The 14099-nt window shown below is 39.9% G+C and overlaps 1 protein-coding gene across 1 annotated transcript in view; it reads left to right on the top strand.

The window, feature by feature from the left end:
* Positions 1-14099, top strand: part of LOC140166252 (DNA-binding protein RFX6-like) — an 83789-nt gene that overhangs the window by 15306 nt on the left and 54384 nt on the right. The window contains exons 7-8 of the mRNA XM_072189658.1: positions 414-518; positions 13557-13634. Coding sequence (XP_072045759.1) covers positions 414-518; positions 13557-13634 — 183 coding nt within the window. The remainder of the gene's footprint in view (positions 1-413; positions 519-13556; positions 13635-14099) is intronic.

Consider the following 14099-nt stretch of genomic DNA (forward strand, 5'->3'; position numbering starts at 1 on the left):
AGTTCTCAATTTTTTACAATCTTTTAGCGATTAAAGTTAGGGTAAATCTTTTTCGATTGAATTTTCAATAGAAAAGATTGATTTTCATTGATTTCCAATATTTTGCCGTCCCAAATTAGGGACAAGTCCTTTCCAGTTGAAAAAGATTGCAAATGTTCACTCTAAAACACATGTCATTTGGCAGTACATTAGGAGTAACACTTGATTAGATAGTGAAATTAGTTTACATAGAGAATTAGAGTGAAAACATAAAAACATTTCAATCTATTTTTCAATCTATTTAGATTTATTCCTATCATTAATCGTTAAAAGATTGACATATTTCAATCGGCCAATTTAAGAGAGAAGGATTGACTGTAAACCGTGTGTATTTTGACCCATATTGCAATAATAATGGTTTTTGTTTTTATTAGATTGTATCTCGCAAATACTCTCTGAGTTCTAAAAACGGAACACTTTTGCCTGACTTCCCATCGGCTGATTCATTCGTTCTATCTGAAAACGTTTCTCGGGAGAAGGTAAGAAGGAATTTCATGTTTATGCCATTTTGTAACTACTTCCTATGACAGAAAAATGCAGAACTAATTGTTTTGGATCAAAAAGATATTATCCTGTTTTGCCGAATGAAACATTCGCTAAATCCTAATCCTTTACTTAGTTCTAACACGAATTAAAAGTAAAAAAGTTTTGTAACTTGAGTATGCGCCAATTTTTGCATATTTTCTATTGTTGTCAATGTCATTAAGTTAGCTCAATCGATAAGGCGTTCGACTATGGTGCGAGAGGTTCGACTATGGTGCGAGAGGTTCGACTATGGTGCGAGAGGTTGCGGGTTCGAACCCTGGCGGTGCATAGTACACTCTCGTGGAAAAATTGAGTTAGCTTGAAATTCCCCTGGAAAAAGAACTCACTGCTTATTTGTCTCGTTGTAACCCGTACGAATGCGCTCATAAAGTAGCAACGTCCCTGAATTGTTGTTTAATGGTTTATGGAATGATGTGGAGCCATGGTGGTCAGTGATAACCTGCAATGTGTGCTGAGGCTTGTGGATCAACGTTAGGCGTTGTGCCTGTGCGTATATAGCGCACTATATAATTCACTGCGCTTTTTATTTGATTTTGTCACAAAATTCAAAGACTTGACACAAACCTGAGCATTCAAAATTCTAAATATAGGGTAAGAGTAACCCTAAGCTCATAATTTTAATATTTTTGACAATTGGTTAAGACAAAGAAATATGTGTTTTTCAAAAAGTAGGTCTACAATGCATAACTTGGAATCAGTCTTGGGCTAAGTTGTACAAGTCATTGGGCAACGTTTATGCTTGATAGTCGAAGCCATATATAAATTGGTAAATTCGGGCCCTATCCAACACACGGTATAGCAAGTCGGGGGACCTGGGGAAGCGCATTGTTAGCTTCAGGATTTTACTATTACAGTCTTTAAATTCAAACTTATTTTTTAGATTGTTTATCGACTGCAAACGAAAACACCAATCATTTTCACCTGGCTTTCTCCTCAACTAACCAAATTTTTAATTCCCTCAACAGAACATTAATTTTTCCACCGACTGACAAAAGTATGGGGTAGCCCCGTCATCCAGAAAATCATCTAGAAATTTCTGGGCTGTGCAATTTAGATTTTATCAATTCTTTGTCGATTCAGCCATTTCGATCAGACTTAGAAATTGTACAACTTAATGCCAAATACTATAGCAACTATATCATGCCAGACTACGTTAGGCTTGCCATTGAGTTAGAAATAGCAACACAATGCAAATGTAGCGGATGTACTAAACAAAAGTAACACTACAATAACAACTAATACGCATTGAGGTCTTTTGGGAAACTATTGGCAAGATGATAAAAGCAAATAAGCATTAGGCTAAAGTGTTTTAATGTGTTTTAAAGCACAGAGGGTGATATGTCCAGGGACGTATAACCTGTCTCATTAGAGAGTTTGCGAAGTGAAGTTTGAAACTTTACTTTAACTTCCATGGCAACTTCAAATACACCAGGCACAAAAAGAAACTCGTCAGTTATATTCATCCTTTCTGTTCAATAACTTGAAAATTTTGGATTATTCTGAAATATACATTTTGTTAATTGGACTTTTCTTTCTCATTTGACACCCTGCTCGTGAACATTGAGCAAGAATTGACCAAGATATGCGCCTCCAAACTCTCAAACCCCAAAATGAAAAGTTGCAATTTTAACGATTCAATTGTGCCTGTTACACTGTGTGCTTTATTGATTGGGCCGGGGTGATTGTGTGCAATACAACGATGCGTTCCCATTGAAAATCGTTCAAAATGCAACCTTTGATTTTGGGGTTTGAGGCTTTGGAGGCGCATATCTTGGCCAATTCTTGTTCGTTTTTCACGAACAGGGTGTCAAATGAGAAAGCTAAAGTCCAATTAACAAAATGTATATTTCAGAATAATCCAAAATTATCAAATTATTGAACAGCAAGGATGAATATAACTGACGAGCTTCTTTTTGTGCCTGGTGTATATCGATTGAATTTCTTGCTCATATTTACTTCTACGTGAACGTCTGATTGGTTATTACACAAACAGCGTCTTGTCGCTTAAACTCGGGACATGTCAGGAATAATAGACAATGGGATAGGCATCCTAGTCTGCTGCCCTCTTTCGAAATATGTATCCTAGGTCTCACAATAGGCGGATTAGCGGCCATTTTGTCTTCGACATCACGTGTCCTTATATTTTAGTACACAAATATATAAGTTAACAGGTTTACTATTTTAAAATTATATTTTGAGTATACAATATATTCTGTGAGTACATAGATCAAATGACGATGATTGTTTAGGTATTATATGCTTGATAGAATTAAACTGTTTGACCAGCTAGTATTCTCCTCCGCCGTCAGTGTGATTCCAGTCACTCCACGTACCGTGTTGCGAAGGTGGAGGAGTCTAAAGCTGTATTGACGAACACGCATGCGTTAAAAATATGTAGCCTAGGTCGAACAATAGCGTGACGTAGTTTCCGGCATTGTTCCTATGCACTTTCACCCTCCTGGACATGTGTATCAATGGGCCATCAAAAGAACGGCATGTGTAAGAGACAGTATCCCCGGACTGTATCAAACTTTCTTCCTTTTGTTTGGTTAAGTGGGTTATTGGTGACATTTCAAGACAAAAGACTCTAGCTTTAGGCGCTTCGTTTGAATAGCGTTGTTGCGGCTCCCGTATGCATACGCACCGTAGATTTTGATGAATAGACCTACGGTTAAAAGTCAATCAGCTGTATAATTTGAAGTACTCAACATGCGTGACACACCACGAGGAGCGTGCTGATATCAATCAATAAATCCGACTTGAAATCGAATCCAAAGTATAATACACATAACAATGAGAGGGTTTGTGCATCGATGCATAGTAGTCCTCTTCAATGAGGGCGGTGGTTTTCTATTCACAAGCTTCATGGTCATCGCGGAGCAGAATTTCTGAACGATTTTGAATATAGGGAAGGGGGGGGCAATCATTTTGAGCCTGCTCTGAGACCCGATATGCTGAAGGGGTGGGTGGGGGAGGGCGGGTTTCGAAATGCATACATGTTAACCTAAAATCAATTACATTATGAATTATACCCTAAAATTAGGAATTTGACCTTAAAATACAATACAATACAATAAAATAATGAATACCTCCAAATTATGAATTTTACCTTGAAATTGTGAATTTGATCTTAAAATTATGAACTTTACCCTTAAATTATGAATTTTACCCTAGATTATTATTGGGAGGTGCCTAGGGTACTTGGCCCCACCAAAATTATTCCCCCAAGCCCTGCGCGATTCCTGGGCCACTGCGGAATTGATTTGATTATATGTGTAGGTTCTTGTTCTGGCCTTGGAAAGCAAAATAAATTCTATACCTCTCTCCTCAAATATTTCCGCCAAAGGTCGGCTTTATCCTTATCTCACTCTCTCAGGCTCCTCTCAAGGGGAGGGTGAGGTAGTGGCGGCGCCATGAATTTCTCTTTCGGGGATATAGGCAAAGTGAATTTCTGGGGTGGGGTAGACAACTTTTGGCCAAAATTGGCGCAACAAGTTTACATTTGCATATTTTTGTGTACTGCCACCACCTTGTTTGTCATAAAATGTGTGTTCTTGTTTCATGTCATAAACAATAGCGGGCCAGGATTTTTTTCGGGGGCATGGGAGTGGGCTAAATCAACCAATTTTCTCCCATGCCCCCCCCCCCGCGGCGCCTCCTGTACGTGTTTGTTTAAATGAGGTATTTTTTATCTCAATTAATATTGTACATGTACTAAATAAAAACCGAAGGGGTGATATAGGGCTGATTATACTGGCCTTTGAAGTGGTCAGGCGCCCTCTCTATCTCTCTCATCATAATGCTCTCTCTCCCTTTCTTCTCTCTCCCACATATGGCCCCAACCCACCCACCCTGTCTCTCTCTCATTCGCTCTCCTCTCCCGGAAGTGAACTTTAAGTAGGCCTACGTCTCGTGTGGACACACTCGCAAGTTACTTTCGAAATTAAACGAACATACCAACTTCTCTGGGATTAGGTGAATGACCGCTAAGGTTATTCCTTTGTTAGTATGTTAATTCTCCTTTGTTAGATACCGTACGTTTGATTGTTATGGATAAAGGATATACCGTAGCCATGACTACTATGTTCCTTCATTGTTAGTTACCGTTACAGAGTCCGCTTCCCTCCCGTAACATTAACTCTTCCTCCTCTCCCAGTCCATCCCCTTTCCTTATTTGCCCTCTCTCCCTTTCTTCTTTCTCCCACACATGGCCCCGACTCACCCACCCCGTCTCTCTCATTCCCTCTCACCTCCACTCTCTCCTCTCCCGGGAGTGAACTTACAAGTAGGCCTACGCCTCGTGTGGACACACTCGGAAGTTACTTTCGAAATTAAACGAACATGTAAACACACCAACTTCTCTGGGATTAGGTGAATGACCGCTAAGGTTATTCTTTTGTTAGTATGCTAATTCTCCTTTGTTAGATACCGTACGTTTGATTGTTATGGATAAAGGATATCCCGTAGCCATGACTACTATGTTCCTTCATTGTTAGTTACCGTAAGGGATTAGAGAGCGCATAAGGCCGCTTGTTATGCTAATTCTCTTCATTGTTTGCTACGGTTACTCACCTTAGGTAAATGTTTAAACTCAGTCGCTACGCTATCGCGACGATTGATTGACTTTTATTGAATAAAACCGCTGTTCCAAAGGCGACTGGGTGTAAACCTTTACCTAATGTGTCTAATACGGTAAAACAATGAAGAGAATTACCATAACACTTATCGGACTTGCGCAGCTGAGCAGTTTCACTAATCCCTTACGGAAACTAACCATATCAGTGGTGGGGTGGGGGAGGTGGGGATTAGGGGGGCCGGGGGCAGTGGCGGCTGCAGGCATTTTTCGGGGGTACAAGGGTGGGGAGGGGTCAAAGTGAATTTCAGGGGGGAATCAACCCAATAGTTCAATGAAGCCTGTCGACAAATGAGCACAAATAACCATTACGTCACTGCTCTAGAACATTTCGGCGCGGGAATTTTGAATATCGCGTGTTGAGAGACGGCTGTTTTTATGGTTAATATGAGTTTGATTGAAATAAAACCATGTGATTCGTGCTTGATAATTATTTTTCTAACATATAAGACCTAATGTGGTGATTGCCGGACACTTCCTTTAACAAAGATTTGCTAATCAATTTATCTTTTAAATACAAATAAGCATGCTGCCAAATACTGGTAGATATCGGGCTGATTATACTGTCATTGGAAGTGGTCAGTTGCCCCCCCCCCCCCCCCCTCTCTCTCTCTCTCTCTCATCATAATAATAATAATTATTATTACTATTTGAACCAACTCGATATTATGAGTTCAGTTAATAAAACTTCAAGGGTCTTTTGGTGAGTGGTGCCGCAATTGGCAACTTGATCCATTTATTCCCTTCCCCTCTTCACCTGTGCCTCATCTCCCGGTCCCATTCTCACCCCACTCTCCCCTTCTTCTCTCTCCACACACAACTCCATGAAACACACACACACACACACCCTCTTTCCCTCTAGGTGGGGGGGGGGAGGACTGATCGCCTTTGATTGAAGTTACCAAGTACAATGCCAGAGTCCGCTTCCCTCCCGTAACATCAACTCTTCCTCCTCTCTCAGTCCATCCCCTTTCCTTATCTGCTCTCTCTCCCTTTCTTCTTTCTCCCACACATGGCCACAACCCACCCAACCCGTCTCTCTCATCCCCTCTCACCTCCACTCTCTCCTCTCCCGGGAGTGAACTTACAAGTAGGCCTACGCCTCGTGTGGACACACTCGGAAGTTACTTTCGAAATTAAACGAACATGTAAACACACCAACTTCTCTGGGATTAGGTGAATGACCGCTAAGGTTATTCTTTTGTTAGTATGCTAATTATCCTTTGTTAGATACCGTACGTTTGATTGTTATGGATAAAGGATATCCCGTAGCCATGACTACTATGTTCCTTCATTGTTAGTTACCGTAAGGGATTAGAGAGCGCATAAGGCCGCTTGTTATGCTAATTCTCTTCATTGTTTGTTACGGAACAGGTTACTCACCTTAGGTAAATGTTTAAACTCAGTCGCTACGCTATCGCGACGATTGATTGACTTTTATTGAATAAAACCGCTGTTCCAAAGGCGACTGGGTGTAAACCTTTACCTAATGTGTCTAATACGGTAAAACAATGAAGAGAATTACCATAACACTTATCGGACTTGCGCAGCTGAGCAGTTTCACTAATCCCTTACGGAAACTAACCATATCAGTGGTGAGGTGGGGAGGTGGGGATTAGGGGGGGGGGGGGCGGGGGCAGTGGCGGCTGCAGGCATTTTTCAGGGGTACAAGGGTGGGGAGGGGTCAAAGTGAATTTCAGGGGGGAATCAACCCATTTTGCGCAAAAATGGAGTAAAGTCTTTTCTATCTCAATTTCTGTTTGTGTATTGTACCAAACGGAAACCGAAGGGGTTATGTGAGTTGATTTATAATTTGGCTTCTTTAACAAAGATTTGCTAATCAATTTATCTTTTTAAATACAAATAAGCATGCTGCCAAATACTGGTAGATATCGGGCTGATTATACTGTCATTGGAAGTGGTCAGTTGCCCCCCCCCCCTCTCTCTCTCTCTCTCATCATAATAATAATAATTATTATTACTATTTGAACCAACTCGATATTATGAGTTCAGTTAATAAAACTTCAAGGGTCTTTTGGTGAAAGTGGTGCCGCAATTGGGAACTTGATCCATTTATTCCCTTCCCCTCTTCACCTGTGCCTCATCTCCCGGTCCCTTTCTCACCCCACTCTCCCCTTCTTCTCTCTCCACACACAACTCCATGAAACACACACACACACACACACCCTCTTTCCCTCTAGGTGGGGGAGGACTGATCGCCTTTGATTGAAGTTACCAAGTACAATGCCAGAGTCCGCTTCCCTCCCGCGTAACATTAACTCTTCCTCCTCTCCCAGTCCATCCCCTTTCCTTATCTGCTCTCTCTCCCTTTCTTCTTTCTCCCACACATGGCCACAACCCACCCACCCCGTCTCTCTCATCCCCTCTCACCTCCACTCTCTCCTCTCCCGGGAGTGAACTTACAAGTAGGCCTACGTCTCGTGTGGACACACTCGGAAGTTACTTTCGAAATTAAACGAACATGTAAACACACCAACTTCTCTGGGATTAGGTGAATGACCGCTAAGGTTATTCTTTTGTTAGTATGCTAATTCTCCTTTGTTAGATACCGTACGTTTGATTGTTATGGATAAAGGATATACCGTAGCCATGACTACTATGTTCCTTCATTGTTAGTTACCGTAAGGGATTAGAGAGCGCATAAGGTTGCTTGTTATGCTAATTCTCTTCATTGTTTGTTACGGAACAGGTTACTCACCTTAGGTAAATGTTTAAACTCAGTCGCTACGCTATCGCGACGATTGATTGACTTTTATTGAATAAAACCGCTGTTCCAAAGGCGACTGGGTGTAAACCTTTACCTAATGTGTCTAATACGGTAAAACAATGAAGAGAATTACCATAACACTTATCGGGCTTGCGCAGCTGAGCAGTTTCACTAATCCCTTACGGAAACTAACCATATCAGTGGTGGGGTGGGGAGGTGGGGATTAGGGGGCCGGGGGCAGTGGCGGCTGCAGGCATTTTCGGGGTACAAGGGTGGGGAGGGGTCAAAGTGAATTTCAGGGGGGGGAATCAACCCATTTAATCAATTAGTTACAAAACTATATTGTCTAGAATTTTAGAAGCGTACTTTTAATATTGGCCGGTTATTTTTCACACAGCGACGTTAACTAGGCAATGTACTATTACCTATAACATTAACTACAACACCAAAGTACGCATATTTCCAAACATCTAAATTAGCTAAAAATTTAAGACATGTTACAAAACTATATTTTCTAGAACTCTAGAAGAGTACTTTTAATATTGGCCGGTTATTTTTCACACAGCGACGTTAACTAGGCATATCCCCATACTTTTAATGTAGGGCTATTTGTAGAGGTCACCCGTCAATGGGAAAGAGCACTGTGTATTCTGTATAAGAAAACGCACAGTAACTGCAGTATGCACTAAAAATTCGAACTGACAGTGGTTCGAACTGACGGTGTGTAGGCCTACCCAATAAATTAAACTTTGTGGAACCTTTGAGAAAAATGCGGACATCTGTGGAGATGAGAAAAGAGGAGAGGAAAGGCGAAGAAAAGAGATCGAGGACAGGATAGGAAAAAATAGGCCTATATTTTAACGCATGTGGTAAAATCAGTTGATTTTTCAGGATTTTTTATTTTTCAGGCGGAGCTTTGCTTTATTCCGTGTTTGATTATGAAAAACGGAACAAATTTTCAAATATGATGTACGAACAAAATAATCACGAGCGGGGGAGGAAAAGCCCCGGCCGGGGAGAAAGTGGAAGGAAAGGGAGGAATTAGATTTAGATGATGTTCCCAATTTCATCACTATTACTAGGCATGTCCACTAAAAATTGAAGTACTTTTAAATTGATTCAGACCTAACTTATTGGATGGGAATTGATGAAAGAAACATTTTGGCGTTTAAATAATCTTAATCGGACGTTTCATTCCAGAGATATGGCCTTTCGAGTGTCACGGTTTTATATAGGGCTGCTAGAACATGTTAAAAAGTTAAAGTCCAAAAAGGAATACTAACAGAAAGTGCAACTTTAAGGTACTTTTTCTTAATGTATTTATTAACTATCTTATCTGGAACATTATATTTGCTTATAACAACATGAAAATAAGATCATCCTGAAAATTTAATCGATTTTGTTGACATACAACAAAAACTATAAGACCTCAAAACCCATGGTTTGTTTGTTGAAACCTCAAGCATGATCATAGATGGCCGCCATGGAAAATATCTCCATAGAGGAGATGAACAATAAGTGCATTATTTCAAATGAAAAGCGGTAGTCTTAAACATTGTTCAATCTTTTAAGGTCAGCACATTTTATCTTCAAAAATTATTATATTTCATCATGGCATAAGTTTGGTAACATTAATCACTACCAATTTTGAGAAATTTGCTCCAACTCAAAGGTTGTCTTTACTACATTGAGCAATACACTGTGTGCATGGAAGCCATGATGGTCCCGGTTTTTATACTCCCTATGAAATGGACATGGTAGTGAGAAGTGCACGGGGAAGTGCATGATTTGAGATGGGCCGCGGTAGGCTTAAACATTCTTAAATTTCTTAACATCCTACACATTTTGTCTTCATAAATAGTTAAATTTTATGAGTATGTAAGTTTGCTTGTCTGATTCACTCCAAATTCGGAGATAATTGCGTTTGAACACCTGATGCACAGAATGGTGTCACTTCAACCTGTTGTAGTTCTCATCTCATTAAATTTTTCATTACAAAAAGTTGATCTCTTCATGCAGGAAGATCCTCTCTATTTACTGACCAAACAGGAAAAAGTTTGGTGAATGTTTTCTGGTGGAATCAGGAATTTCTTGAAACACCCTGATATAGGCCTACATTTGGATCAAAACAAGTATGTACGCCATTTAACATGCCTGGGATTTCTTGTATCGATCAGTTTCTCCATAGACAATACGTGTGTGAGTGCACGCACACAGTAAATGAAAAATCGTTCTAGTGGAAACTGTATTGAGAGTGGGCATCCCTACTATTACCAAAAGATCCTATTTTATAAACAAAAAAATAACTCGCCCCGATTCCAACAATAAAAAAATTATTATGAGCGATGAGGACGCTAGACCAATTCAAACACCGGTGTCTATCAAACCACAGACAAACCTTGTGAAACCTGGCAGATAAAGTGGACAGCACCCACCCAGCTCTATTATTGATGTATGAGGCACAACTTTCAGGTTTAAAGACTTAACTGCTTAACGGTGGGATTTATTGATTGATATAAGCCTGTATTCGTGGTGCGTCACGCACGTGAAGCTACTTCAAATTTTACAGCTGATTGACTTTTAACCGTAAATCTATTCATCAAAATCTACGGTACATATGCATACGGGAGCCGCAACATCGCTAGTAAACATGAATGAACTCGCACGCGATGAGCTTCTTTTGTCCGGACCCAGCGCTAATCTCCTTAACATAATTATTATTTCTAAACTAGCTCTTATCATGCTTATGCTTCAATTAATATTCTTACGATAATAGCTCTATAGAATTTAATAAATGCTTAATTATTTAATGTTAGGTTTGTGAATTTCATATTTCCATTTGACAACACAAAACATAATTAAATACCAATTTTTTCTTTCTTTCCCCTCCTTCACAATCTCTCTCTCTCTCCCCTTCCCCTCCTGCTTCCCCTCCCTCCCTTCTCCGCATTCTCCCCCTCCTTCTCCTGTCCATCTATCCTTGCCCTCTCAAGTTTTACCCCGCTCTTATAATATCCCACTTCCACTGCAGGGCACTCCAGTTTTACCCTCCCCAATGGCGTTGTCAGGGTTTTTCTTTCAGGAGGACCTGGGGGTAGGGGGTAGGTGACTTTCAAGGTGAAACATTATTGGCAAAATGGGCAAAAAGGCCAAAAACGTAAAATATCACGGCGGCCAGGATCCAACAGGGGGATGCTCAAGTATGAGGACAAGATGTCCCAGGGGGGGAGCTGTCCCTTCCCCTTGGCTACCGCCACTGCACCTCCCAGTTCACTTACAATAGCCTCCCTCTCCTCCTCCCTATCCACTTTCTTACCAGACACAGCCCATGGCATGTTCTATTTAAGATATATCCACCTTATAATCTTCCAGAAGAATGCTACACTACTCGCTCCAGAGCCATTCCATGTCAACTCCTGGGATGTGCACCGCAGCACCTCTTAAATTTTTTTTTTTTTCTGTGTGGTGGTAGATATTGATGAGAAAGTAAAATCCTGAAAATTTGAGCTTCATACTCCATTTCGTTTTCCCGTGGCATCAATTTGGGGGGTCAGCGTAAAAATGTGCCACAACGCAAAAGACGATGTTTGGAGGTCTATAAATGTATAAAGGAACCCCAACAACATTGAAAAGTATGTATCCTGGGGTACTTTTTGTATAGAATTCGGGGGGGGGGGGTCAGAACTCCAAAAGTAAAAATAACTTTACTGTCCATTTTTTTTGCCAGTCAGAGCCCTTTGGTAGAACATTACTCTTATCCCATATTGAGCCTATTAGAATACTTTTAGCTGAGATATTACCCATGCAAAACTCCAATTGTACATTTTTGTACATTTTGACCCCCTGAAAACCAATGTCAGACATTTTGCCCCACCATCAACTTCAGGTATGTTGAAAATATGGACAACATGGACAACATTTCTGAGAGATATTGGCTTTGGGACTCGATGACTTTGCTTTAAAAACATCAGTTAGGTTTGCCTACTCACATATATGTCATTCCAACCACATCAACAAAATGGGTTGGTTGGTCAGTGGTCATCCCCTCAAATTTTGCTGAAAATCATTTCTAGCATACCTCTATGAGCATAATGAACACATGGAAAAAATGAATGCTCAACTCCAAGCGGTTTTGGAGATAGAGCTTGTCAAAATTTGGCCCAGACCCCCACTTTTTGCTCTCTCAAGTTGCGTTGTTGAATTAGTAGCGTTTTGGAACACTCATATTTGACTTTGCAAAAAGATATTAAGAATGGGCTGTTGAAACCCAGGTATAGCGACCAATTCTTGGGTTTTTCTCCCCCAAACCAAGGAATGGGTAGCAAAACCACGGTTTGGCTCTCTAAATGATACACTTGTGCCGCTAAACCCAAGTTTCGGTAGCGTATCTAGGGTTTCGTGGCTAAACCCAAGAATGGGCAGCAAACCACAGTTTTGCTCGATAATGATACACTAAACCCCGGATTCGCAGCTGAAAAGAAGTTTTGCTCGTAAGGACGCACCATTAGATACTCGGGGGGGGTAGGAAATTAGGGTCGGGTGGCATTTTTTTTTTAAATTTCATCATTTATACACAGTTAGGTAGGGGAATTTTTTTATAGTGTTGGTGGGGAAAGTGTTTTTTTGGAAACACTTCCTACCCCCACCCTGAGGATATAATGGTGCGTCCCTAAACATGGTAAAACCGAAGGACTTCTAATTATGTTAATACGAGATTCGGTAAAATCCCACAACTGTAATTAATTAACTAACCTTGTAGTGACATGAATGTTATGACATTAAAATACCATGTGGACGGCCATGGCCAATTAAAAAAGTGTAGGCCTATTAAATAGCCATGCCTAGTATTAAACTAATCGAGTAAAATACACGTTTTAACACATAATGTTGGATTGTCTTCACTGACGATATTGGTTCCGCAAATTGATTTGGTGTACGTCATGAGCACACACATAAGAATAGGCCTATATCAAGCGTGCCGTTTGGAACAAAAATTATTTTGATCTAATTCAATCACTAATTTTCAGCAACATGTGGCATGTTTTTTACCCAAACCAAATTAGATTTCCAATAATTGGTCTATTAACTAGATAATACATAAGTGGTAATTATGTAGTCTATGAGGAAATATGCAAACTATTGTTCTTAATTATGACGTATTTTCATCATAATTTACGGCATACTATAGATTCTCGCGTTAACTTTTACTTCAAACGGCTTTAATGGCAGAGTGGTTTTGAATACATAATTTTATGATCCTCCAGACGTTAAAGTTTGTGGTTTCAAACTTCATTTCGCAAAGTCTCTAATCACAATTTCTCAACGTGCATACTTAGCCCATATTCACATATTCATTAGCAAGCTCTTCACGTGACACCTTGCAACACGACACACTTGGCGGGTATTTGAGTAGGCACAGCCATAGCATGGAAGACGGTACAGTCTTTTATTCTGACAAACAAATAATTAAACTTACTTCATTTCTGTTGGACACTTTCTTTTGTTTTCTTTTGCTCAATATTCATTAAAAGTGTCAGTATACTAGCATGACGTATGGTTTAATTTTAAGAAGGAAGCCAGGAATAAACTGAAATTTTTTCTATTTTCCAGCTTGAAACCTTCCTCATGATGTATAGAACGCACTGTCAACGTGTACTTGACACCATAGTTACATCCAACTTTGAAGAGGTAGGTTTCGCTTCTTTAAATGAAAAAAAAAGGGATTAATTGTGTGCTATATATCCAACCGCCATCTTGATCATGCAATACACTTTATAATTAATTTATACCGCAACTTATTTCTGTGATTTTCTTAGTATCAGATAGATTACCTCTGAGGGGATCTCGTTTTGTGATGTGAAAATGAAAAGCTTGTTTCAGGCACCGATAACGTTACGGAACCTCGTGAATCAATTAAGCTGAATTTATACTTGGTCGCTTTTGCAAATATAATTATAAATCTGAGTATCGTTTTTTTATCATTCGTGCGAGTTGCTTTTTTGCAAAACCAATCGAGTTTTAATTCAGCTTTAAGGGTAGATTCTCGAAGCAGCCAAAAAAAATCGATATTCATTATCTAAATCAATATATTATTGAAAAATATCACTTTGATGTATTGCAAAAGTTCATTCTACAAATCATATACTTTGAAAA

Source organism: Amphiura filiformis, chromosome 12, assembly GCF_039555335.1.
Source record: "Amphiura filiformis chromosome 12, Afil_fr2py, whole genome shotgun sequence".
Lineage (NCBI taxonomy): Eukaryota > Metazoa > Echinodermata > Ophiuroidea > Amphilepidida > Amphiuridae > Amphiura > Amphiura filiformis.